The 25,074-nt window shown below is 49.7% G+C and overlaps 1 protein-coding gene and 1 non-coding gene across 6 annotated transcripts in view; one reads left to right on the top strand and one right to left on the bottom strand.

The window, feature by feature from the left end:
• The window catches only part of RAP1GAP2 (RAP1 GTPase activating protein 2), a 192,707-nt gene that overhangs the window by 152,922 nt on the left and 14,711 nt on the right, over positions 1-25,074 (top strand). For all 5 annotated transcript variants that reach the window (XR_007146870.1, XM_047832813.1, XM_047832814.1 and 2 more), the window contains 6 exons: positions 3,486-3,586; positions 5,872-6,001; positions 10,296-10,451; positions 15,816-15,887; positions 16,408-16,494; positions 17,876-18,010. Coding sequence is in view for 4 of the 5 variants with exons in the window: in XM_047832813.1 (XP_047688769.1) it covers positions 3,486-3,586; positions 5,872-6,001; positions 10,296-10,451; positions 15,816-15,887; positions 16,408-16,494; positions 17,876-18,010 (681 nt within the window). In the remaining variant the exon portion in view is untranslated. The remainder of the gene's footprint in view (positions 1-3,485; positions 3,587-5,871; positions 6,002-10,295; positions 10,452-15,815; positions 15,888-16,407; positions 16,495-17,875; positions 18,011-25,074) is intronic.
• Positions 2,208-2,280, bottom strand: TRNAK-CUU (transfer RNA lysine (anticodon CUU)). The gene has a single exon. It is a non-coding gene; the product is annotated as a tRNA-Lys (tRNA).

Genomic DNA, 25,074 nt, shown 5'->3' with positions numbered 1-25,074 from the left:
AAAACTTTATTTATAAAAACAGGCAGCAAGCTGGACATGGCCCAGAGGCCATAGTTTGCTGACCCCTGCTAGAGAGCGGTATTTCCCCAGCTTCAGACATTCATAAATGACATTCAAGATCGTATTGTCTACCGTATGCCTCGATTATCCTTTTTTCACGCCTATACTATTAACTACTTAACATTTTCTTTAAAAAGTTTTTTTTTCACCTTAAATGTCTTTCTTGTTTAAAGGAAATGTGCCACTACTCTAATTAGAAAATCGGTATCCCTTGCATGAAATGAAGGTAGTTCTAAAAAGAAATACAGAATTGTTAAAACAGAGTTATTAAAATCTAGCTAGATTCTGTTGCTTATTGAGGGCATAGAACCTGAGGTCTGCTCTTTTTTGTTATAAAGCAGGTGTTGAGGAGGTGCGGAAGGATCACCTATTAGAGACTTTCTCCTTGAAGTGGTTGTGTGTACTAGAGTTTCCTCGTATCCTCTGCAGCTGTTCATTGCTGTCTGTGGACGTTTGCAGAACGTCAGCTGTTTGCCGATCCCACCACGGTGGGCAGAGCCTGTCGGTCAGGCAGGGCCATGTGGTGTCTTATGCCTGTCATAAGTACAGGGCTTTACTACTGTTTGTAGCTTTGCTTTCTATTTTTTAAAAATCATTAAACTTTTAATTTCTAGCTGTATGTAGATTGACATGCAGTTCTACGAAATAATACAGAGAGCCCTTGTGTATCTCTGCTCAGTTTTCCCCAAAGGTAATGTCTCATAAAACTGTAGTGTAATATTACAGCCAGGATACTGACATTGATACAGTCCTCAGACCTTGTCTAGACTTCCACAGTTTTACGTGTGACCATCTGTTGGGTGTGTGTGTGTGTGTGTGTGTGTGTGTGTTTTGTTGTATATAATTTTTTTAATGTTTATTTATTTTTGAGAGAGAGAGAGAGAGAGAGAGAGACCATGCAAGTGGGGAAGGGGCAGAGAGAGGGAGACACAGAATCTGAAGCAGGCTCCAGGCTCTGAGTTGTCAGCATAGAGCCCGGCACGGGATTCAAACTCACAGAAGGTGAGATCATGACCTGAGCCCAAGTTGAATGCTTAACCACCTGAGCCACCCAGGCGCCCCTGTTGTATATAATTTTTATCATGTGTGTAGGCTTCACGGTCAAGGTACAGGAGAAGTCCACCAACACAGGATTCCTGTGTGACCCCTTCATAACCCTGCCAGCCCCCCTTTCGCCTCCATGATCCCTTCCAACCTCCAGTCCTCAACCCCTGGCAACCACTAATCTATTCTCCAATTTCTAAAACTTTGTCATTTCACAAATGTTATATAAATGGAATCATATAATATATAACCTTTGGGGATTGGCTTTTTTTCTCTCAGTGAGATTCATCCAAATCCTTAAGTGTATCAATAGTGTTTATTTCTTTTCATGGCCGAATAGTATTCCATGGTATAAATATACCACAGTCTGTTTAACTGTTCACCCTTTGAGGGATAGCTGGGTGCTTTCCAGTTTGAGGCTATTATGGATAAAGCTGCTATGAACATTTGTATACAGGTTTTTGTGTGAACATAAATTTTTCATTTCTCTGGGGTAATGCTTAGGAGCATATGCTGGGTTATATGGTGATTACACATTCAGTTTTGTAAGAAGCTGCCAAACTGTTTTCTAGAGTGGTGGTTCCAGTCTGCATTCCTACCAGCAATGTATGAGTCATCCCTTTCCTCTACCTCCTTACCAGCATTTGGTGTTGTTACTATTTTTTAATTTTAGCCATTCTGATAGATGTGTAGTGATATCTCATAATGGTTTTAATTTGCATTTCCCTAATGGCGGCTAATGGTGTTGAACATCTTTTCATGTGCTTATTTGCCATCTGTGTGTATATCTCTTTGGGCGAAATGACTGTTTACGTCTTTTCACCATTTTCTTTTTCTTCTTTTTTTTTCATAAAGGTTTTATTTAAAAAATTTTTTTTAATGTTTATTTTTGAGAGAGAGAGAGAGCACATGCGAGGGAAGAGCAGAGAGAGAGGGAGACACAGAATCCGAAGCAGGTTCCAGGCTCTGAGCTGTCGGCACAGAGCCCAACGCAGGGCTTGAACCCACGAACCACAAGATCGTGTCCTGAGCCGAAGTTGGAGGCTTAACTGACTGAGCCACCCAAGCGCCCCTATAAAGGTTTTATTTTTGAGTAATCTTTACACCTAACATGGGACTCAAACTCACAACCCTGAGATCAAGAGTCTCATGCTCTACCAACTGAGCCAGCTAGGCATCCCTCTTTTGACCATTTCCTGATTGGATTATTATTGTGATTATTATTATTAATTATTTTACTGTTCAAAAACTTTTTATAACAGCTTTACTGAGGTATAACTTACAATACCGTTCACGGTGGTTTGAGAATTAATTCTCAATAAAGTGGTTTCGAGTATATTCACATGCTTGTGAAACCATCACCACTATCTAACTCCAGAAAATTTTCGTTAATCCCCAGAGAAACTCCATGCCCATTAGCAGTCACTCTTCCCCATTCTCTCCAGCTCCTCTCACTACGAAGCTCCTTTCTGCCTCGAGGGATTTGCCTGTTCTGGACACTTCATGTAAATGGAATCATAACATGAGGCCTTTTATGTCTAGTTTCTTTTGCTTAACATGTTTTCAGAGTTCATCCAGGTTTTGCATCCAGTACTGCACTCCTTTGACAGAATTATGTGTTGTTGTATGGACATACCACATTTCCTATATCCGTTTGTCCGCCGATGGACATTTTGGTTGTTCCCACTTTTGGGCTATTACGAAGAATGCTGCTATTAACATCCATGTACAAGTTTTTGTGTGGACTTATGTTTTCATTTTTCTTGGATGTATTCTTAGGAGTAGAATTGCTGGGCCATATGGTAACTCTATGCTTAGCTTTTTGAAGAACTGCCTGACTGTTTTCCAGAGAGACAGCACCATGTTACATTCCCACCAGCAGTGTATGAGGCTTCCGATTTTTCTATATCCTCGCCAACATTTCTTGTCTTTCTTTTTGATGAGAGCCATCCAGTGGGTGTGAAGTGGTATCCCACTATAACTTTGATTACTGCTGAGTTTTGAGAGTTCTTTGTATATTCTAGATACTAGTCCTTTGTTAGAAGTCCAACCATTAATTTTTAACTTACGGATTGGCTTTTGGTATCAACTCTAAGAATTCTTTGCTTCAGCGTGGCCTTTTATACTGACCAGCAGCATTTGTTGAAATAGAGAGACGTCAACCACCAGCCCTGAGAATCCAGCTCTGTTGATTGAGCCTTCATTTGTCCTTCCTCCAGTCAAGCAGACCCACTTGTTGGCGAATGTGGGGGGATGGGGAGGAAGGAAGAAAAGGACCAGGTAGCTGGACAGCCACATTCTGTCCTTTGGCATCAAGAAGCATCAGAGGTATCAAGAAGGCCTTTTCTAAACTCTTACAGCTGATTCTGTTTCTCTTTCAGACCTTGGAGGAGGAGCTATTTGGGAACAATGAGGAGAGCCCAGCTTTCAAGGAGTTCTTGGACCTGCTGGGGGACACGATCACACTGCAGGACTTCAAAGGGTGGGTTTCGGCCAAGTGATGGCTCTGCCTCCACTGATGACACCTTAGAGGAAGGGAGAGGGGAGACCGCTGAGTCTCAGAGGGTATGTGAGAGGTAAAAACATACACTAGAAACGTGGGATTATTTTTCAGCGAGTGATCAACGCTCATCTGCATTCCTGAGGAAACGGGTGATGTGGGGGGTAATCCAGAAAGGCATGTTGTCTGAGAGGCACTGACATTGGCCTTCTGATAAATGATGAAACAGCTCCAGCCTCAGATTTGTCCTCCTAATTACATTTGGCTCTGACCAAGAGGGAAATGAATCTACCTACCCTGTCACTCACCTGCCAGGTCTTCTGGAGGCCTGATGAGCCTCAGGAAAGAGGGCCCTGTGTAATTTGGGGAGAAGTGGCCCATTTCAGATAATGTTTAAAAAGGTTGGATAATTAAGAGTTGGTAGAAATACGGTAATCTCCCTGGCAAGACTCCATGCAACCGTCTCTGGTTCTGCAAGTGGACAGAAAGAATACTGGGGCTATTGCTCGGAAAACTCTGGCCCTTGATTTTCCTTGACAAAGGCAACGTTTGAGAAGGGCCTTCAGGCCTGGCCCTCCTGTTCTATGCTTCGTGGCTGGCACATGGCTGAGCCCCAAGAATTCCCCACATCAGCAGCCAAATTAACAGGATCTCCTCTAACATGTGTGAAAGCACCCAGTTCTGGGCCCGGTGTGTAGTAGGTGTTCAGTAATCACTTTTTTCCTCCGCCCCCTTCTCTCCTCCTCTTCCATCTTCTTTTCGCCCCTCTTCCTCTGTCTTACTCCCCCTGCAAGGTCATCACTGCCATCTGGAGTCAATCACACATGAGTTAAAATCCCACCTCCACCACTTATTGGCTCTGTGACTTTGAATAAGCTAATAACCTCCAGAAACCTCGGTTTCCTCATCTGTAAAAGGGAGATAAAGATAGTACTGACCCCAACAGGTTGTTAAGGGATTAGAATAGATAACAGCATGTGAAGCACTTTTTATGCCACCTTCCATTGACTCTGAGATGCCATCATTGCAAGATGCATCCTGATTTTCAGAGATGTTAAAATATGAAAAAATGTGTGCTTTAGAATAGATGAAATAGGGGTGCCTGGGTGGTTCAGTTGATTAAGCGTCCGACTTCGGCTCAGGTCATGATCCTGTGCTTTGTGGGTTCAAGCCCCGCGTCGGGCTCTGCGCTAACAGCTTGGAGCCTGGAGCCTGCTTTGCATTCCGTGTCTCCCTCTCTGTCTCTGCCCCTCCCCCGCTCATGCTCTGTCTCACTCTGTCTCAAAAATAAACAAGCATTACAAAAATATTTTAGAATAGATGAAATAAAGTGTATTAAAGCCAGGAGGGACCCTAGAGATCATGTACTTCTGTCCCCTTATTGTATAGAGAAAGGAAACTGAGACCTAGACAGATTAAGTGGTGTGCCCAAGATCATGTGCTGACTTGGTGGCCGAAGAAGGTTTAGAACCTGGAGAGCCGGACTCCTGGCCTGGTGAGCTTTCCTCCATGCCAGGCTGAGCACATTTTCTGGTTTGTATTACAGCGCTTGTGGGGACTGACATCTAGGGTCTGTTTTATTTCATTTTCTTAAAGGAACCTACATCTTCCTCTCCTTGCTGAAGAATATGATCCATGGCTAGAAGCCACATGTCTGTAAAGGAAGAAGGGGGCAGTTCCTGGAAGCTGTTATATAAATGGAATCATACAATATATGGTGATATAAGTTCCTTAGTATTTTTCATTCCTGCCTTTGAGGAGATAAGCAGAGAGGGGCTCCTCGGACACCTCTAGGTTGGGTGCTGCTTTTCTGGGTCCCCACATCAGGGGCTGGCTGGGTAGGAATCCAGCATCTGTCATCTCTTCAGGCTCACTCTGGATGCTTCCAATAGGATGGCTGGTTGCCCTGGCTCTGTGCTGAAGACTTTGGACATGGCTTGCAGGGAAGAAAGGCTTATGCACAGCCTTGAGGGCCACTGGCACCTGGATGACATTTGTCTTGGGATTGTGGATGGGCAGCCTCCCTTCCTATGTGACCATATGGATGTTCTGCCTTTGTTTTCAATAATAGACTGATTTACGGTTAAAACTTTAGGACTCGTCTGCCCAGAAGCACAGAGCTCCCTGCAATGCCCATATCATTCTCTCTGTGCCCTCACTCTCACATGTCTTCTCATTCATTCTCCTACCCCCCATATCCTCAGGGGAGGTTGTACCAAGAAGCCCACTTGTCCTCACCCTGTGCTCTTGCCCTGTTTTCCTGACAGTTTCCGAGGCGGCCTGGATGTGACCCACGGACAGACGGGGGTGGAATCGGTATACACGATATTCCGGGACAGGGAGATCATGTTTCACGTCTCCACAAAGCTGCCGTTTACTGAGGGAGACGCCCAGCAGGTAACCTGGTTCCAGAGGGCTTCGGGAGCATGGGGCATGTGAGGTGAAAGCCTGCTTCTGGTCTTAGATACTTGAGGGACTGTGGTCCCCTCCCCATTTTCTTAATCCAGAGGCTTGTTTAGCCGTTCTCATGGAAGTCTGTTCCATCGTGTTATCTCCCGAAGGCCTTGTGGGAGGACAGGGCCCCTGGTTGTTCCACTTTGACCGGTGGGGCACCTGCAGCTCCGCGTGGTTAAAAGACCATGTCCTGCTTGATGAGGGGCGGAGCTGGGAGCAGAGCCCAAGTGCCCTGCTCGCGTAGGGTGCTTGTGAACAGTACCCGATGGAGTTTGCAGATAGCAGCTTCACGCCAGCCCTGCCACTTAGGGGTGTGTGATTCCAGGCAAGCTGGGTAACCTGGTGACCTCGTGGTCCTCAGCTGTAAAACGGGGATGATGCCACCTAAATCAGGGGCTTGTTGCGGGCATCACAGAAGGTTCGGAGCGTAGCGCTTCGTATGCTGCCTGGCTTGTGGCAGGCTACCTTCCTGACAGCTGTCCAGTCTGCAGGCCACTGGGCTGTTTGTCCTTCTTCCTGCCCCAGTGATGGATGGCAAGGTGCTCATTGCCTGAGACACCCCCCCGCCTTCCAGCCTTTCTAGTCTCACGGCCTCGTCTCCTGCCTGTGGGCAGGAATTCGGCCTTTACCTGAACCGGGGTGATACTTCTGCCTCCAGTGTCTTCCCGTCTTCTCTCTCATTTGTGGCTTCTGATGGGCCCTGAGACCAGCAGCCGAGGCCTGGCCGTTGCACCATCTGCCCCTTTCCACTCTTTATGCCTTTTCAGTCTCCAGGAAAATCAGAAAGGGAGGTAGGCTCTTCACCAGACTCTGACCCATTCCTTTCTGAGCAGGGAGCTGAGGAGGGAGCACAGATGTAATACTGTAAACATAGTGCCTGGCTTCTTAGGAAAAAGGGAAATTGGCAAACGAGACTGTGATTTGGCTCTAAAATAACCACTGAATGTTCCAGAAACAAATGGGAGCAGGATTCCTTTTGAATCCAAAGTAGGTTTTCTCTCCACATTTTTACCTTAGTCTCTGTTCCCTCATGGCCTCCTCACGCCCTGCCCCAGCCTGGGGCTCTCTTTCAGTCTCACCTGTATTCAGTGGGAAGTACACAGAGCCTTCTGCAAGGACTAAATAAGTATTAATTTTCTCTTCCCAAGAAATGGGAGGCAGTGGGTGGAATACGTGAGGCAATTTGTGTAAAAGTACCCAGCACGGGTTCAGTTTATAGTAAATGAGAAATTCAATGTGGAACATAGGGCCTGCATTCAGTAAGTGCTTAATAAAGGAACAAATGTGTAGGTAAGCGCCTAGCCAGAACTTAGCGTACAGGAGGGCCCTAACTGTTGAAATCGTGTGTGAACAGCCCAGCATGGGTCCTCACACACAGGTGCTCAGTGATTGAGATCACCTGTGAAAGCACCTGGCACAGTTTGGGACTCTGAATCAGGGTTGTTTGCCCATGACCTCTGCCGAGCCAGGTTGCCCTCCTTCTCTGAGCATGGCTCTCCTTCCCTCTGCTATAGAATGATCCGTCCACTCATCCCTGCTCATCCACATTTCTGTCAAGCACTGTCTTCCCCCCACCTCCTCTTCCAGGAAGCCTTCTCAGATTAGCATAAGGCGTCTGATTTTATTCTCCTCTCTGCCTCCATAATGTTGGACACTTTGTGTGTGGCAGCTGATTTAGCACATGCTGGCTGGTGCCTTTGTTACTGTTCTCAGGTAGCTTCATCTGAGTTTGTGTGTCTTCTGGATCAGTTACAGGCTTTACCAGCAAAACTCGTCCCTCACCTTTTTTTTTCTTTTTGATTTATTTTTTATTTTTTAAAATTTATATCCAAATTAGTATATAGTGAAGCAATGATTTCAGTAGATTCCTTAATGCCCCTTACCCATTTAGTCCATCCCCCCTCCCCCAACCCCTCCAGCAACCCTCAGTTTGTTCTCCATATTTATGAGTCTCTTTTGTTTTGTCCCTCTCCCTGTTTTTATATTATTTTTGTTTCCCTTCCCTTGTGTTCATTTGTTTTGTGTTCATTTGTTTTGTCTCTTAAAGTCCTCATATGAGTGAAGTCATATGATTTTTGTCTTTCTCTGACTAATTTTACTGAGCATAATACCCTCCAGTTCCATCCATGTAGTTGCAAATGGCAAGATTTCATTCTTTTTGATTGCTGAGTAATACTCCATTGTGTGTGTGTGTGTGTGTGTGTGTGTGTGTGTGTGTGTGTGTGTATACCACATTTTCTTTATCCATTCATCCATCGATGGACATTTGGGCTCTTTCCATACTTTGGCTATTGTTAATAGTGCTGCTATAAACATGGGAGTGCATGTGTCCCTTCAAAACAGCACACCTGTATCCCTTTGATACATACCTAGTAGTGCAATTGCTGGGTCTAGGGTAGTTCTATGTTTAATTTTTTGAGGAACCTCCAAACTGTTTTCCAGAGTGGCTGCACCAGTTCGCATTCCCACCAACAATGCAAAAGTATTGCCCTTTCTCCACATCCTCGCCAACATCTGTTGTTGCCTAAGTTGTTAATGTGAGCCATTCTGACAGGTGTAAGGTGGTATCTTATTGTGTTGATTTGTATTTCCCTGATGATGAGTGATGTTGAGCATTTTTTCATGTGTCGGTTGGCCATCTGGATGTCTTCTTTGGAGAAGTGTCTAATTCATGTCCTTTGCCCATTTCTTCACTGGATTATTTGTTTTTTTGGCTGTTGAGTTTGATAAGTTCTTTGTAGATTTTGGATATAACCCTTTATCTGATATGTCATTTGCAAATATCTTCTCCCATTCTATCGGTTGTCTTTTAGTTTTGCTGATTGTTTCCTTCGCTGTGCAGAAGCTTTTTATTTTGATGAGGTCCCAGTAGTTCATTTTTGCTTTTGTTTCCCTTGTCTCTGGAGACGTGTTGAGTAAGAAATTGCTGCAGACAAGATCAAAGAGGTTTTTGCCTGCTTTCTCCTCGAGGATTTTGATGGCTTCCTGTCTTACATTGAGGTCTTTCATCCACTTTGAGTTTATTTTTGTGTATGGTGTAAGAAAGTGGTCCAGGTTCATTCTTCTGCATGTCGCTGTCCAGTTTTCCCAGCACCACTTGCTGAAGAGACTGTCTTTATTCCATTGGATATTCTTTCCTGCTTTGTCAAAGATCAGTTGGCCATATGTTTGTGGGTCCATTTCTGGGTTCTCTATTCTGTTCCACTGATCTGAGTATCTGTTTTTGTGCCAGTACCATACTGTCTTGATGATTACAGCTTTGTAGTATAGCTTGAAGTCTGGGATTGTGATGCCTCCTGCTTTGGTTTTCTTTTTCAAGATTTCTTTGGCTATTCGGGGGCTTTTCTGGTTCCATACAAATTTTAGGATTATTTGTTCTAGCTCTATGAAGAATGCTGGTGTTACTTTGATAGGATCGCATTGAATATGTAGATTGCTTTGGGTAGTATCGACATTTTAGTAATATTTGTTCTTCCTATCCAGGAGCATGGAATCTTCTTCCATTTCTTTGTATCTTCTTCAGTTTCTTTCATCAGCTTTCTATAGTTTTCAGTGTATAGATTTTTTCCCTCTTTGGTTAGATTTATTCCTAGGTATTTTATGGTTTTTGGTGCAACTGTAAATGGGATCGATTCCTTGATTTCTCTTTCTGTCGCTTCATTGTTGGTGTATAGAAATGCAGCCGATTTCTGTGCACTGATTTTATATCCTGCAACTTTCCTGAATTTATGAATCAGTTCCAGCAGTTTTTTGGTGGAATCTTTTGGGTTTTCCATGTAGACTATCATGTCATCTGTGAAGAGTGAAAGTTTGACCTCCTCCTGGCCGATTTGGATGCCTTTTATTTCTTTGTGTTGTCTGATTGCAGAGGCTAAGACTTCCAATAACATGCTGAATAACAGTGGCGAGAGTAGACATCCCTGCCTTGTTCCTGACCTTAGGGGGAGTTGTCCCTCACCTTTTAACCATCCTCCACGAGCCCCAAGTCAGGGCTCTGCATGCTTTGGAGCTCAGTAAGATATGCTTGCTAGCCTCTACCTAATATCTTAGGTGTCTCCCCCAGTTTTTCTTTTTGGTGGCTTCTAAAGATTGAAAAAAAAAGCCCCTGGAGAGGTAGGTCTCAGAGTTTCAGGATTTATATATAAAGATAGAATAATGAGGAATTTCCTGTATAGGTCTATCCTGTTTTCAGGATATTCCTTGCTGGCTTATAACAATGGAACACTTTTCTGTTTAGCTCCAGAGAAAGAGACACATTGGGAATGACATTGTGGCCATCATCTTCCAAGAAGAAAACACACCGTTTGTCCCAGATATGATTGCCTCCAACTTCTTACATGCCTACATTGTTGTGCAGGTCGAGAATCCAGGCACAGAGACCCCATCCTACAAGGTGAGGAGAACGTTGGAGGAAGTGGTGGGCCCAGGTACTTCACCACATCTTATGGATTTAGTTAAATCAAGGACCACTAGTTCTCACTGGCTCCTCGGGTCATTCTCCAAAATGGTACTCCTAGTGTTGGTATGATCAGTTTTCTAGAAATCCTAGGTTTCTGTGATTTGGGAGCCAAGAGGCCTTCCTTATGATGTCATATCCTCCATCTGGCTGCTTCCAGGTTCAATAGCATCCAACTCAAGGGTTGAGAAGCCCCCAGTGCCTCTGTTTGGAATCTGGTAATGCCATTGGCTGGACTAAGGCAGAGCCAGGGGAGAGGAACAAAAGAGAGGAGGGTGGGGAGGACTATCAGGAAAGGGAAGGGAAGAGGTGTGGTAACAAGGGGAAGAAAGGAAAGGAGAAATGTTTATGGTGACAGCGGTGGAGAACAGGGGGTCCAGCAGACCCTGGCCATGGGGTGGGCTCTTCTTGTTTTGTTTTGTTTTTTTTTTTAATTTTTTTTTTTTTAACGTTTATTTGTTTTTGAGACAGAGAGAGACAGAGCATGAACGGGGGAGGGTCAGAGAGAGGGAGACACAGAATCTGAAACAGGCTTCAGGCTCCAAGCTGTCAGCACAGAGCCCGACGCGGGGCCCGAACTCACGGACCGCGAGATCATGACCTGAGCCGAAGTCAGCCGCTTAACCGACTGAGCCACCCAGGCGCCCCTGGGCTCTTCTTGTTTAGCTGCTCTAGAATAAACCATTGGTCTTAATTTGAAGACTCCCAGGGAGGGGGGGTTGCAAGCACCTGAGTCTAAGTCTGAATCTAAGCCTCCAGATCGATAAGTGGTCTTCCAGGTTGGCTCAGTGTCCTCCCCGATGCAGGGAGGCCCTGGCAGCCCTCACCCTGCCCGTTCCCGATGGCTGTGCCGCCAGCCCTCCGCTCCCCTCCCCTTCTCCGTGAGAAACAATTCTAACCTCTTGGGCAACAGTTTCTATCTCACCGGTGCTGGGGACTGTGGGCTCCAAGGGAGATAGACTGAGGCAGAGTCTTTAAGGTGGATGTTAGTCTTTGAACCTCTTGTGGATATACGCAGAATGCTTATGTGCAAGATGTTGTGTTCATGTGCTTCTTTGCATATTACGGGGAGAGAGACTAAAGGTGAGATTCTCAGAGGGCTCCCTGTTCCCCAGAAGTGTTAGGAACCACGGTTCTAAGGGAGAGGGAAATGAGCCTGTCGTTGCCAATGGGAACTTGGAATGATCTGAAAATGGAGTAACTGTGTAATAAATAGCTTAGGCCAGTGCTGGTTCCTAGGGCTTACAAAGCCCAAGTGTTTCATGGCCATCTTCATGAAGTATCAACTTTGCTTGAAGATTTTGGAAAGGAAAATGATGTCGTATAATTATTACATCAATAGAAACCCACATATTTGAGTGCAAAATGCACATCAGCTTTAAAAGCAGATATGAGACTACAAACAAAACCCCACACTCTCTCCTACGAGGAAAGCTGACTCTTCTGTCCCCATGTTCATGTTGATGTCCATGCTCCTCCGTCATTGAGCACTTTCAGCTTTTCAGCTGAAAAGTTGCAGAAGCCGTGTTTTGGGCATTTCCTTGGAGGATCACCTTCTTACACCAAAATGGGCATTCCCTTCAAACAGCTGTTTGATTTGTTGATGGAAGCAAGTTTATTCATTCAGTGCCCCCTGTGTGCTGGGGGTGGGACACGTGGAAGTGACCTACAGGGAAGGGGGAGAGGGCCAGTGAGTGCAGTTCAGCCACCGGGCCACTCAGACAGCCAACTGACTCTCTTCACAGCCAGTGGAGGCAGAGAGCCGCTGGGTAGGATCCTCGAGGTAAAGCTGTGTGGTAGGAGGGCTCCCAGACGCTGCCAGGCAGTCATGTGCGAACGTGTGGCTTGTCTGCTGGGCCTCTGCTGGCAGAAGAGGCCTCTCGTGGAGGTTTAGTATTTGTTTTTAGCTCCTGATAGGAAATGGAACTCAGCTAACTGGCTTCTCCACTTTCTCAAGAGCTTAGTGGGGTGGGAAAATGCAGAGATCCAAAAAAACACCACTCCCCTCCCCCCCACCTCCAGCTTTGATGCCTGAAGTCTTTACCAAGGCTTCTCAGCCAGAGCCCACCGTCCAGGAAGAAGCACTGTCCTCAGAGAGGGTGGCAATAAGCAGAGAAGCAGGACCCACAGGGAGAGCCGTGCTCTGTCCCCAGGCTTTGGGACTGTGTGGTCCACCTGCCGGGCAAACATCCAGGCTGGAAGGCAGACCTGTGAATGGGGCTGGGGATGCAGGGCGGGGGGAGGGAGGCCAGCCTTCCAACATGCTCCCCAGAGCTCTGTCCATTCATATTCCCAGCAGCACCCCAGGTGATGAGAAGACCCGGGAGGACCTGGTCAGATTCCTCAGAGGGTCCAGGGTGAAATGGGACTTTCACTGACCTCTGCAGACTTAGGGGCTATGGCAAAGGAGGGTGAGATATCCCCAGGGGCTGAACAGTGTCCCAGGAGGCCTCCACTGGGGAGGATGAACAGGAAAGAAAAGGAAATAGACGGAAGGACAGGGGTGGGAAGGTGCAGGAAAGCCCCCCAGACCGAGAGGCTCAGGAGCTGACGGTTCTGGTCCCGGCCCTGCCTCTGACTGCTGCATGACCTTGAGCCAGTTCCTTCCCTCTCTGGACCTCAGCTTCCATCTGTGTGAAATGAGGAAGTTGGACTAGACCAGCTCTGGGTTTCTTCCAGCCCTGACATGCTGCGGGAGGGGAAGCGGAGTCAAGGGTCGGGGGAGTTGAGGAAGAGGGGTGTGTGTGTGTGTGTGTGTGTGTGTGTGTGAGAGAGAGAGAGAGAGAGAGAGAGGGAGGGAGAAGGAAATGGTTGAGGGGAACTCTCTAGTATTTCAAGTGTCCTTTCTTAGGTGCAGGTCAGCAGGGGAAGTAAAAAAACAAAGCCCCAGGTAACAGGTTACCCCATACTGGGTGCTTGCTCTGCACCAGGCACTGTGCTAGGCCCTTAGAAGCACAGCCTCCTTGAACCTTCACGAGCCCCTGGTCAGGCAGGGTCTCTTGTTAGCCCTATTTTACAGGAAGGAAATTGAGGCTGAGAGCCTAAGCCACTTAAGGCTAGAGGCCACAGAGCCCGGAGGTGGGGAGCTGGAGTGTGTCCAGGTCTGCCAGTGGTCTTCACCACTGAGCCGTCAGAGCAGGTGGGAACTTGGCTCCAAAACTCGGGTGCATGAAAGGTGATGTCAGATGATTTTTCAGACGGGAATTTTGTCCCTGTCCTGCCCGGATGGAAGGGAACTCCAACTGAACCGTTACTAGAACTCCCTCCTCTTCCTGTCTCAGGTCACCCTGCCCCTGACTCCTGAAGCCCGGCAGAGGTCTCAGGAATCCTATGGGAAGCACCCCACTGGGGAGGGGTGCTGCCTGTGTACCCCCTTCCCCTCACTGCCGATCTGGTGCCTGGGCAGCCTTCCACGGTTCCCCAAGGCTTCCAGGCCACACTTGGCCGTGCATGTCAAGGTGGGAGCCCTTGGAGGCTCCCCGCCTCCCTGGTGTATCCTTGAACTCACATGCTCCAAGCCTCCTTCTCTTTCCAGCCTCGAAAATTCTCTTCCCCACAGTACCTGCACCTCTTTCTCAGCCCTGCCCTGCCCCCTGCTGGGAGGCCCACACTGAATTTAGAAACTGAGAAGGTGGGGCCGTGTTCTGGCAGCTTCTGCTTTGGGCCCAGCTACCCACCTGTCCTCAAGAGGAGGGAACAGCAAAGCCCTGGGCACTTTGTTGGAAAAGGGGTCAGGAGAGGGAACACAGTGGGGATAGAAGATGCATCACCCGGAAGGATCCTGTCCCCTGCTTTTCTGACATGGCTGCTGTGGTGGGCTTATCTGACCAAGAGACTCGGCAGGTTGAAGAGCATGTCTGAAGCGCCTTACCCAGTCAGCACAGACCACTCTAGAGCAAGCCTGAGAAGGAGGGCCATAGGGGTGGGAAGAGGGCGGAGGGCCTGACCTCTGGCCTGCCCCCCCCCCCACCTCAGTTCCTGTGCACAGTGGGTGGTGGTGGGGGACTGTGTTTGGCAGCTGGAACCAGCCAGAGATCATGTCAGCTGAACACACACCATTTCCTAATTCTGGGCATGCAGACAGCCTTGAGCTTGGGGAGAGAAAGCAGTACTGACCAGCTCTCTCCCGCTGTTTCCTTCCAGACCCTGGCAGGGCCTTCCCTTGGCCTGGCTCTGAGCTGCCTGCTCACCCGGTCTGGCAGACTCTCTGCATCTGGCCTGCTTCATAGGCCAGGGAGGCTGGCAGCACGCCAGGGCCAGGCTCACGCCAGCGGCAGTCTGGGAAAGGGAGAGGGCAGAGTCTCTAGAGAGGCCTGCAGCCTTCGGGCTGAGAGCAGGTGAAACCAGGGCACGTCCACGCAGGGAGGGCATCTGGATGTGCTGGGCCTGTCCCGAGGCTGGGACACCCCTAGGCAGAGCGCCTGGGTGCTCTCACTCCTAGTTCCTGCCTCCCCAGGCTGGCCGGAAGTGGACACCACACCCAGAGCCTGGGGCCCCCTGTGCAAGAGCACCGTGATGTCCCCCTACCCACAATTCCCAGCCTGGGCCCTGGCGCTCTGTTGGTTCAGGGCTCACCCAGACAGACTGTCTAACCCTGTGGTGGGGCCAGGGCTCCCAAACACTAGTCCACCAACCGCACGAAAGCTTTGTGGAGTGTTTAACAGTTGCGGATTCCTGGCTCCGCCCCACTGCTTGTGATTCAGTAAGTTTGGGGTGGAGCCCGTGCAATCGGTATTTATTTTTTAAACACTTGAAGTGATTCAGGTTTGGGAGTCAGTGTTGTGGGAAAAGGACCACAGAGCAGGACCAGGAGGTCTGGATTCCCTGGTCATCTCTGTGGCTAATCACCTGTGTGCCTGAGGGGAGATGGCTCCCAGTCTCTGGGCATCTGTGTCCCCATCAGTAAGACAGGGTTAACGGTTCTCACTTTGTCTTCTCCGTGGGATTAATATCCATTCAAATGAGGCAACGAGATAAGTCCTCCTGGGCACTTGTACTGCGTTAGAAGCGGAGTCCCAGGCTACTCCTCAGTCCTGTCTGGTCATCTTGCCAAACTTGTTTCTGGCCTCCAGGAATGTAGATGAGAGCATGTGGATGGCTGTGCAGCCGGCCCCACTTCTAGGAACAACGACTTGGGCCATGCTGGTGATGGCTCATGGGAGTGTTGGATTTGAGTTCTGGGGAGGGGAGGGCAGAGGACTGCTCTGGGTCGTGGGCTTTCCTAGGGCCAGGGCTTGGAATGCATTATCCTCCTCAGCTTGGATCTCTTCCCTCCTGGCCCACACCGAGACTCTGTTTCAGGTGTCAGTCACTGCACGGGAAGATGTGCCCGCCTTTGGCCCACCTCTGCCCAGCCCTCCTGTTTTCCAGAAGGTAAGAAACCCCTTTCTGCTCTTCTCTTATCTCAGGCTCTAGGTTTCAGCATCTGAGTGGCCGTGGCTGGAGTGGGGCCGGATCTGGGCTGGGGACGTTAGAAGCACCTTAGGCAGGCTTGGGAGAAACTCCTTATTTGGGCTCTCTCCCCTCCTCTCCTGGTGCCGCCAGCCTGGCCTAGTACAGTGCCTCTTCTCACAGTGTTTGACGCTGGCTTTGCTTTTCTGCTAGAAGAAACATTTTTGTACCTATGCCTCAGTCCCAGAAGCCTTGGACAAGAATTGCTTTCAGTCATGGAAACGCTGGGGCAAGGGGTTGATTTCCTGGGACCAGGAGAGCCGGTTTCCACATTGGCATCTTAGGTGGGCCTGGCCTGGGCTAGAAAATGACCGAATGTCAGAAGGAGGCCTTTTAGGGACTCTCCTTGGACCCTCTGTTCTGCTTACCTGTTGCTGTGGCTGAAAGCCCTTTCAGCAACAGCTGAGGCTGAGAGAATCCCAGAGCTTCTTGTCTGTTCCAGGGCCCGGAGTTCAGGGAGTTTCTGCTCACCAAGCTCACCAACGCAGAGAACGCTTGCTGCAAGTCGGACAAGTTTGCAAAGCTGGAGGTGAGAGCACTGTTTCTGGAAGTCTTCCTCCTGCCTTCCTGGCTGCTTTCAGCCGGCCCGTCCCGGGGGTCTTCTCCTGGGGGCTGCTCAAGGTGCGGGGCACTGTGTTTGGTCCTCTAAGCCTTCAGTCCTGCGTTGATTTAGGAACTATTTCCTCTTGTGGAAACTTCATGCGAACTTCAGGTCTAACCAACCATGCACCAGTCATTTATTGAGCACCTACTGTGTGGCAGGCTCTGTTCTATTCCCCGTGATACCGGGGTGAGACATAGTTTCTGCCTTACGGAGCTTTTGGGCTGGTGGGAAGGGGCCATTGCTTAAGAGACAGGTATGATATAGTGTCCACACTGGGCTGTGATGGAGGCCAGCACAGGGGCTGTGACTGCTTCTGCCCATGCAGAACGGGGACGTGTTCAGGGAAGGCTTCTTGGAGGAGGTGGCCCTTGACCTGCTGAATCTGGGTATCTGACAAGGCTTCTGCCAGGAGGAAAGTTTGAGGAGGGTTATTCTAGGCATGGGAAATAGCATGAGCAAAGGCCGGGCAGATCAGAGCATGACTTTTGAGGGAGCCCCAGAGGGTTTGACATGGCCTGAGAGAAGGACTCGTGTGGGGTTGGATACTCAGCTGGAGAGGTTGGTTGGGTCAGGTCAGGAAGGGCTTTTGCACTTTAGAGGTGATACAATACTTAGGAGAGTGATGGTTTGCTTTGCATATTAGACGATGACCCTGATGTGACAAGAAGGGCAGGTTGCCAGGGAGGAGGGCAGGAAGGGTGGCAAGTCAGCTATTACAGGAGTCCAGGACACATGGTGACAGCTTGCTTGCACTGGCCACAGGAGGAAATGGTTTGGGGGCAGGGTTGGGAGGACTTGATGGAGTCCTGTATTTGGGTGGGACGAAGTGGAATTCCAGGGCGGCTCTTGGGCCTTTGGCCTGGGCTCTTCACCTACCTGGGGATCATTGGGAATGAGGTCTTTTAGGACCTGCTGACCTGGAAGTGCCTGCAAGGGTTGCTGCAAGGGCTAGTCCTGGTATGCGTGCACGGCGCCCCCTGGAGGTTGTATCCATGGCCCTGGTGCGCCGTCCTGATGGAGAAGGGCAGTTGGGTACGCGGCTGTGGAGCTGGGGGCAGAGATCTGAGCTGGGACTCAGCAGGGTAGAGCTGTGGGATGGCTCGAGGAGAAGGGGCAGGGGAAGAGAGCAGAGGCCAGCCACAGAGCTTTGGTATTGACTGCAGTACTTGTGAGCACGGAGCCTAGCCAGGCCCGAGGTCCACACTGTTAACTGGGATGCTGGCGGTCAGGTGTCTGGAGCCCTGGGGAGAGGGCGCATCTCTGTCCTCGGTGCCAGCTCCATCGTCCCCACCCTCTTTTCTTCTAGGACCGGACGAGGGCCGCCCTTCTGGACAACCTTCATGATGAGCTTCACACCCACACACAGGCCATGCTGGGACTGGGCCCAGAAGAGGACAAGTTTGAGAATGGGGGCCATGGGGGATTCTTGGAGTCTTTTAAGGTACAGGCACAGGAGTGGCTGGGGATTGTGTATGGTGGAGGTGAGGGTGGGGCAAACAAAGGAAGGGGTCCAAGGTCTTTGGGGTCCTGACCCCAGAGCCCAAGTGCCAGGATTGCAGTGTTGGTAGAGGGCAGGGGCATCAGGAAGTGTGAGCGGGCAGAGCAGCCAGCAGTGTCTCTGGCGTCTTCTGCATCCTTCCTTGATTCGGATTTTGTCTCCTCCTGGCCCAGGAGTCTGAGAAACAGGGACGGGGAAAGAGTTGTCAGCAGGCAGCAGGAGAGGAGCCAGCACAAACCAGGAACGTTACTGCCTTCAACTTTCTCCTTCTGTGGCGGGATGAGGAGTCCAGGACAGGATGATAAGAGCCAGGACAAGCCTTAGGGGTCTGTAACAGCCAGTGTGTGGTACTGCGATGGTCCACCTGGCAGGGCGTTGGAGGACCCAGCCAGGGCCGGTGGGACGGAGTTACAGGCAAGTAAATCTCTGTGGACTTTGCAAAAGGAAGAACTTTCTAACGAGAACGAGCTGCTAAAAGAAGTAGTGAGCTCGCTGTCCCTGGAAGTATTCAAGTAGAGCTCGGGCAGCCACTGAGCTAGTGTGAGATACAGGAGGCTTATCATCACGTTTACTGAGCGTTTTTGGTCCACACAGCTCTTACGTCCAGCATCTAGCTTGACCCTGGCTGTATTCGTGTGTAGTCAACAGAACGAGTCTTGTTATTCCTACTCACCAGTGAGGGCACAGGCGAGAGGGGCCGCAGGACTGCTCAAAACCTTACACCTACTTAGAGGTAGAGAAACAAACTCAGCCTTTCTGGTTCTTAGGTTAACATTCTGCCGGATTGCCCGTTGCAGAATGACTTGTCGAGCTGCCGTTTTGGGGGCAGTATGTGTGGGGTCAGGGTGAGCCCTGCCTGCGTTAGAATCCCAGCTCGGTGTGATCGTGGGCACAGTCTTTAAAGTCTCTGAGCTGCAGTGTTCTCAACGACACACGGATGATCAATCGGACCTCTGGAGTTGCTGGAGGAATTCACTGAAATAATACGTGGAGAGTGCGCGTTGCCTGGAACACGGTAAATGCTTGGTGAAAGCGTTAGCTATTATTGCTGCGTAAGGTGAAAACTTACTGTGCGCCAACCCATCTAAAGCCTCACAAGTGCCCTCTGTGCCCTGTGAGGAAGGCTGTTATGATGGGGATAATAACTCATTTCCAGTTTTATTAATTGTGGGTGTAATTTTTCGTGTGAGGAAATTAAGGCTCAAAGAGACAAAGTAATTCAAATCTGAGTGTTGAGTTGAGTCTGCTGGATCGCAGAGCCCGTGTTCTACATGAATGCTGCCTCTGGTTCCAGACTCGGTTAGGATTCCACCCACGCCAGCCTGGCCTGGGCAAGCCTGGGGTCTGTCCCTGGCGGCCCGGCGGGACCGCAGAGAGCAGGGCATGGCTCCGCTGGCCCTAGTCGAGGCAGCTGCCGAGATTCCTCCCAGGGGTGGGGGCGGGGGGGGGGGGGGGTGGGAGCCGAGCTGCTTGTCCAGGCTGGTGGGAGATTCCTGGGGCATCTGTTTCAGGCCTGATGGACAGCAGCAGCCAGGGTGAAATAGGAGAAATTGGAGATCAAGAGCAAAGGGGCATGAGGGAGAAAGGGGGCAGGGGAGGAAAGAGGGAGCTAGGTCGGCTAGCCCGGCAAGAGAAGGGGGAATGTGAAACCCAGGAAATAGGAAAACTTTTGTAGCACTGCCCCTTCATCATATCGAGCACATCACAATGCTCCCACATCCCGCAGTAAAATGTAATTTGTGTATGGCTTAAGCTGCAGGTGACTAGCTAACATAATGTGATATTTTGTCGATTTTAATGAAGCGTTTGTTTTGCAAGTTTCTTTCTGTATTTTGAAGCTCATAGTCGGGTTTTTCAAGTTTCAACTGTTTTTATAACCTGGAAAAGCTCGTAGACTGTGCACACTGCCCACGGTGCCTTTGGATAAAATGGTCCAGCAGCTACATGCAGGTTGTGGGTCTAAAGGAGGGTGGCTCCAGGCCTCTTGCCCAGTCACCTGCCTCTGGAGGAGTAGCAGTTGATTTGTGTTCGACTCTAGTGGGGCTGACTGAAGAGGTTTCCCACAGAGAGGAGGCTTCAAGATTTTAACAACTACTCATCTTTGATCCAGTAGTCCAGGATCTTTTTCTTTTCAACCCTTAATCCTTCCACCTGTGGGCTGGAGACATCTGCTTGTGCATTCTGCTTCCACGCCTGTCCCGGAGGCAGCGCTTATGGGGTATGGGAGGGGTTGTCACGATCGGTCACACAGAGTGAGCCTTCAGAGCTCTGACCATTATGATGAACTTTTTTTAAACCCTGAGTTGGGAACAGGAGCTCTTTTACTCTGTTCCTGCCACCATTATCCTCTTATCTCCCAGGCTGTGGAGGCTGGAGCTGGGCGCCAGCCAGGAGCAGCACGGAGCCCAGCGGCCTGGAGGTTTGTGATGTCTGGGCCAGGCCCACGGTCTGACCCAGCTCGGGAAACCGCCTCTCGCCATTGTGCTGTTTCTTCACGCACTCCTGGGGTGGTGCTGTGGCATCAGAATTATTGGCATTCCTCATGGAGTTCCTCACCTGCACCTCTGGAAAGAAGTGGTGCACAAAATGATCCCAGAAAGAAAAGTTGTGTGTTTTATCTCCTTCTGGTCAAAGGTCTCATCTCGTGTGGAGACAGTTGAGAATTCTCAGGGCTAAAAGCAATCTCAACCATCCATCCCCTTGCCTCTCGGGACCATTCTCCCTTCCACCCCCCTACAGAGCAGTGGCCCTCTGTCCCTCTGCAGGGAAGCAGACCCATCGGTGCCCTAGGTCATGCTGCCTGGCACCTCACACCACGTAGAATAGTTCTCTCTTCTTACCTCGGTCCCACTGGCTGTACTTCAGGCTTTTCTTCCATGAGAAACAGAACAGTTGGTTTATGGATGTCCAGACCTGCTTCTCAAACTGAGTGCTGGGAGATAGTCTCAGGAACCTGCCAGTTCTACAAACACTTAAAAATTTTGCATTTTCACTTAGATGATAACCTAAAAATATACATATTTCCAATTATAGAGACCAAACTTTTGCAGCGAAACTCTCAATTAAAAGACATTTCTGTGGAATAAGAAAGCATATTGTATATGCGGTCCGCGGAACCACTGCTGTGGGGGTCTGTGGATGTATTCTGGGTCTTGCAAGAATATTTTTCTTTATAAAAGAGCTGTGGGACGCCTGGGGGTTAAGTGTCCAATTCTTGATTTCGGCTCGGGTCATGATCTCATGGTTCCTTAGATCAAGCCCCATGTTAGGCTCTGTGCTGACCATGCAGACCCTGCTTCGGATTCTCTCTCTCCCTCTCTCTCTGCTCCTCCCAGCTCATGCGTGCGCGCTCTCTCTCTCAAAATAAATAAACTTAAAAAAAAAGAGTAGCATTAAAAATGAATAAAAATGAAAGAGCTGTACATTACTCAGCTTCCAAAAATATTGATCTCTGGACCATTGTTTCCAAATGCCATTCTCAGCCACTGCCAGCTATTGATGAAGCTATTATTGGTCTGTAATGAAATGAAAAGAAAAAGTAACGCTCCTCGGAGGCACCTGGGTGGCTCAGTTGGTTAAGCATCCAACTCTTGATTTTGGCTCGGGTCACGGTGTCGCGGTTCGTGAGAGCGAGCCCCGCCTGGGGGCCCTCTGTGCCCCTCTCAAAATAAATAAAACTTAAAAAAAGAAAAGAAAAAGTAGCACTCCTTGATGTAGCTACGTGATGTGTACACAAAATACACGTAAGCCACACTTTGAGAAACATTGAGCTGGCCCAACCACCCATTAACCTTGTCGTGCAGAAGGGAGAATGGAGGACCAGAGAGGAGAGGGTCCAGTGGCAGAATGGGGACCACCCAAGCAGGGACAGCTGCTTTCTCCAGCCTTTGAGAGGTGCTGATAGTTAATGCACTGGTGTGATACGTATGACCCCTAGTGGCAGGAGAAGGGCAGGAGGCTGCAATTTCCCAGGCAGAGTACCCGCAAGCAGGGGCAGCCTGCTTTGTGTTTGTGGTGTTTGTGGATTGGAGCTCCGGTCTATGGAGGGGGGAGGGGTATTTCCTTCTCTTGTCAACCTGCATCCTTTATTTGCCCTGCTAGAAGGACAGAACACCCCATTCCAGTCCTCAGTGTACCTCCTGATGAGGAGTGTCTCAGGAGGCAAGCGGTTAGCATCTTTCTCTCCAAGCACCCCTCCCTTTCTTGCTTGCCTTGTGCAGCTAGGCACGTCCGCCTTAGCGCTCATGGCTCTGCCTCGTGTCCCCTAAGTTTGTTGAACCGAAGCAACTCGCAAATCCCACTTAGAATCATGAGGAAGCACAAACCCCTAAGGAAGCAAGGCTTGTGGTTGGCCCAGAAGAGACCTGCTCCATGTATAACACTAACTGGTAGCTCAGTCCCCTGCCTAAATGAAGTGACATAAGCAGATAGAGAGAAAGTGCCACCACCTCCCTGCCCCCACGAAGGGAGAGCTTGTCCAAAAGTAAGCCGTGAGGTGAGCTGAGGGCTGGGAGACCGTGAGGGGGGACCCTGGAACCGGCAGTGGTTAGCTGGGAGGAGAGCACTCTCTGAGGGCACTCGTGTCCTCAGACAGTTGAGGGACGGTTGTGTGAAATATGGAACAGACTGGTCTGAGATTGAAGAACAAGTAAGATGCCAGCTCGGTTCACAGAAGGCCTTTCCAAGGGTCGGGCTGTCCCTTGGAAAGCAGTGAGCATCCTGTCCCTGGGAGGATGCAGGCGGAGGGGGAGACTGTCTTTTCTCTTCTCTACCCTTTCCTCGCTCTCCTTCCTCCCCGGTTTGAGAAGGCTGTGCTTCCAGCTCCACATCAGATTGAAATGTAAAACACTTCAGACCACGTCACTGGATGATTTTGTCCAAATCCAGCTTTGTTTTAAGGCTTTGGGGCAACCGTCATGTCTCTGACCTTCCGTCCCCAAGAGCGGGGAAGGAGAGCTGGGCCTGAGAGAGCAGGTTGCACACCGGGTATTGGGCACCCACGGTCTCACGTCCTCCCCACGCAGGACCGTCCCCACGTTGTGCGGACGAGGAGGCCATGTGTCAGAGAGGTTCATACACTGTGTTGGGAAGACCAGGATTCAGACCTCTTTCTGTTAGCTTCAAGCAGCAGATGGCCACCCTGCACATCCCTGGGGTTCCCTGTCAGCCCATTGTCTCCTCAGATTTATCTTGTGGACTCAGACAGCGGCACCAAGGGCATTTGAGGAGAAAACATCTTTCCTGACATCGACCTTGGAGACTTTTTTTGAAGAGAGTCAAAAGCCCTTGGTTTCTGATCACCGTTAGTCTATCAACCAGTTCCGTTATATGTTCAATCTGGACAGCTCTTTGGGAGACCGGGACCCTTTCATCTGGAGCCCAGGGTCCTGGATTTGGGTCCCCACTCCATCTCCCACCTGCAGTGACCTTGGGTGATCGTTTGCCTTTTGGGACCTTTCCTATCAGTGCCTGTCCTGTCTGCATCTCAGAGTTGTAGGGATCCAGCGAGTTCATGTACACGAAGGCCAGTAGACCAGATCCCATCAAACCACATCAAATCTTTCTTGGAAAGAGACCCGTGAGGAGGGCATCAGAACATACACGATCAGCTGACACATCGTCGTTGATGACGGTGGCGGTGGCGGCAGACCCATAGGGGCCCCAGCGGGATGTCATGATGCTGAGATTTATGGAGCACTTGACTCACTTAGGGAGGTTTGCTGTTTATCCAGAGACACCTCAGTGTGGTGCCACACCATTCCTGGCCTCGGTTTTCCAGAGGGCGTGTGACTTAATGTTGTCTTTGGGCGATGGAATGAATAGAATGTACTGGCTGGAAACAGTTGCTAGGCGATTCTGTTCTGTGGTCTAGAAAGGGAGAGAGAGGTGATGTCCCTCAGGCAGTGTCTTTGACTCACACAGGAGAGGCTAGATGACATCAGGGGTAAGAGTCTGGTGGGCTGTGTGCCTCATTTGCAGAAATGGTTCGTCTCCAGAGCATTCGTGTTTGCCAATGGCTGTCTTTCCTGAATCGGCTTCCTGCATCCATGCCTTTGTCCTTCTAAGTCAGTTTTCTGAAGCTAAGTTTCTGAGGACCTCAGCCTGCTCTCACAGTAAGGAAAACCCATGAGCCCACTTAGCAAGGGCTCTTGCGGGGACTCATGGCTCAGTGTGGTCCTTGGCATCTGTTATCCCGGCTTGTTGGCTTCGTCCCGCAGGCTTGGTCTCTCATGGCCCCAAGGTGGCTATGGCAGTTTCAGGTGCAGAATGTCACATCTCTTTTGGAAATCCTTTAAAAAAATTTTTTTTCCAATGTTTATTTATTTTTGAGAGACAGAGAAACGCAGAGCACGAGCAGGGGAGGGGCAGAGAGAGAGGGAGACACAGGATTCAAAGCAGGCTCCAGTCTCTGGGCTGTCAGCACAGACGCGGGGCTTGGACTCACAAACTGTGAGATCATGACCTGAGCCGAAGTCCGACGCTTAACCGATGGAGCCGCCCAGGCGCCGCTGGGAGTCCTTGAGGAGACCTTTCCCCACAGCTCCCATCAGACACCCCTCATGCCCCACTGGCAAGGGGATAGGTTATGTGACCACCTTAGACTGATCATGATACGCCCTGTCCCGTGGAGGAAGAGGGGAAGTTGGACCAGACAGTGGCTCTGCACTGAGGAATATGCCAGGGATGGCATTTTTATGTGCATAACTCATCATATCTCCATTTGTGTATCTTGGCGTATGTCGGGGTTTATATCGAGGCCCTCTGTCCTACTACCTATTAGCTGGTGCTCCTGGTTGGGTCACTGAGCCTCTCTGAGCCTTACCTGTGAAATGGAATGGAGGGCATCCACACGGTGGGCTTGTCGGGAGGATACATCTAAAGCTCTTAGAGAACCTGGCGCGTCATAAGTCCCCAATAAACATGGCAACTCTTCTGTTTGTTTGCTTTCTGTGTGCCCGTCCCTGTGCCAGAACCAGGAGAATTACAAGAGAGGAGTCAGAGAAGTG

Source organism: Prionailurus viverrinus, chromosome E1 (assembly GCF_022837055.1).
Source record: "Prionailurus viverrinus isolate Anna chromosome E1, UM_Priviv_1.0, whole genome shotgun sequence".
In the NCBI taxonomy this organism is placed as follows: Eukaryota; Metazoa; Chordata; class Mammalia; order Carnivora; family Felidae; genus Prionailurus; species Prionailurus viverrinus.
Note: the sequence above shows the minus strand (reverse complement) of the source record. Positions and strands in the feature narration are given on the sequence as shown.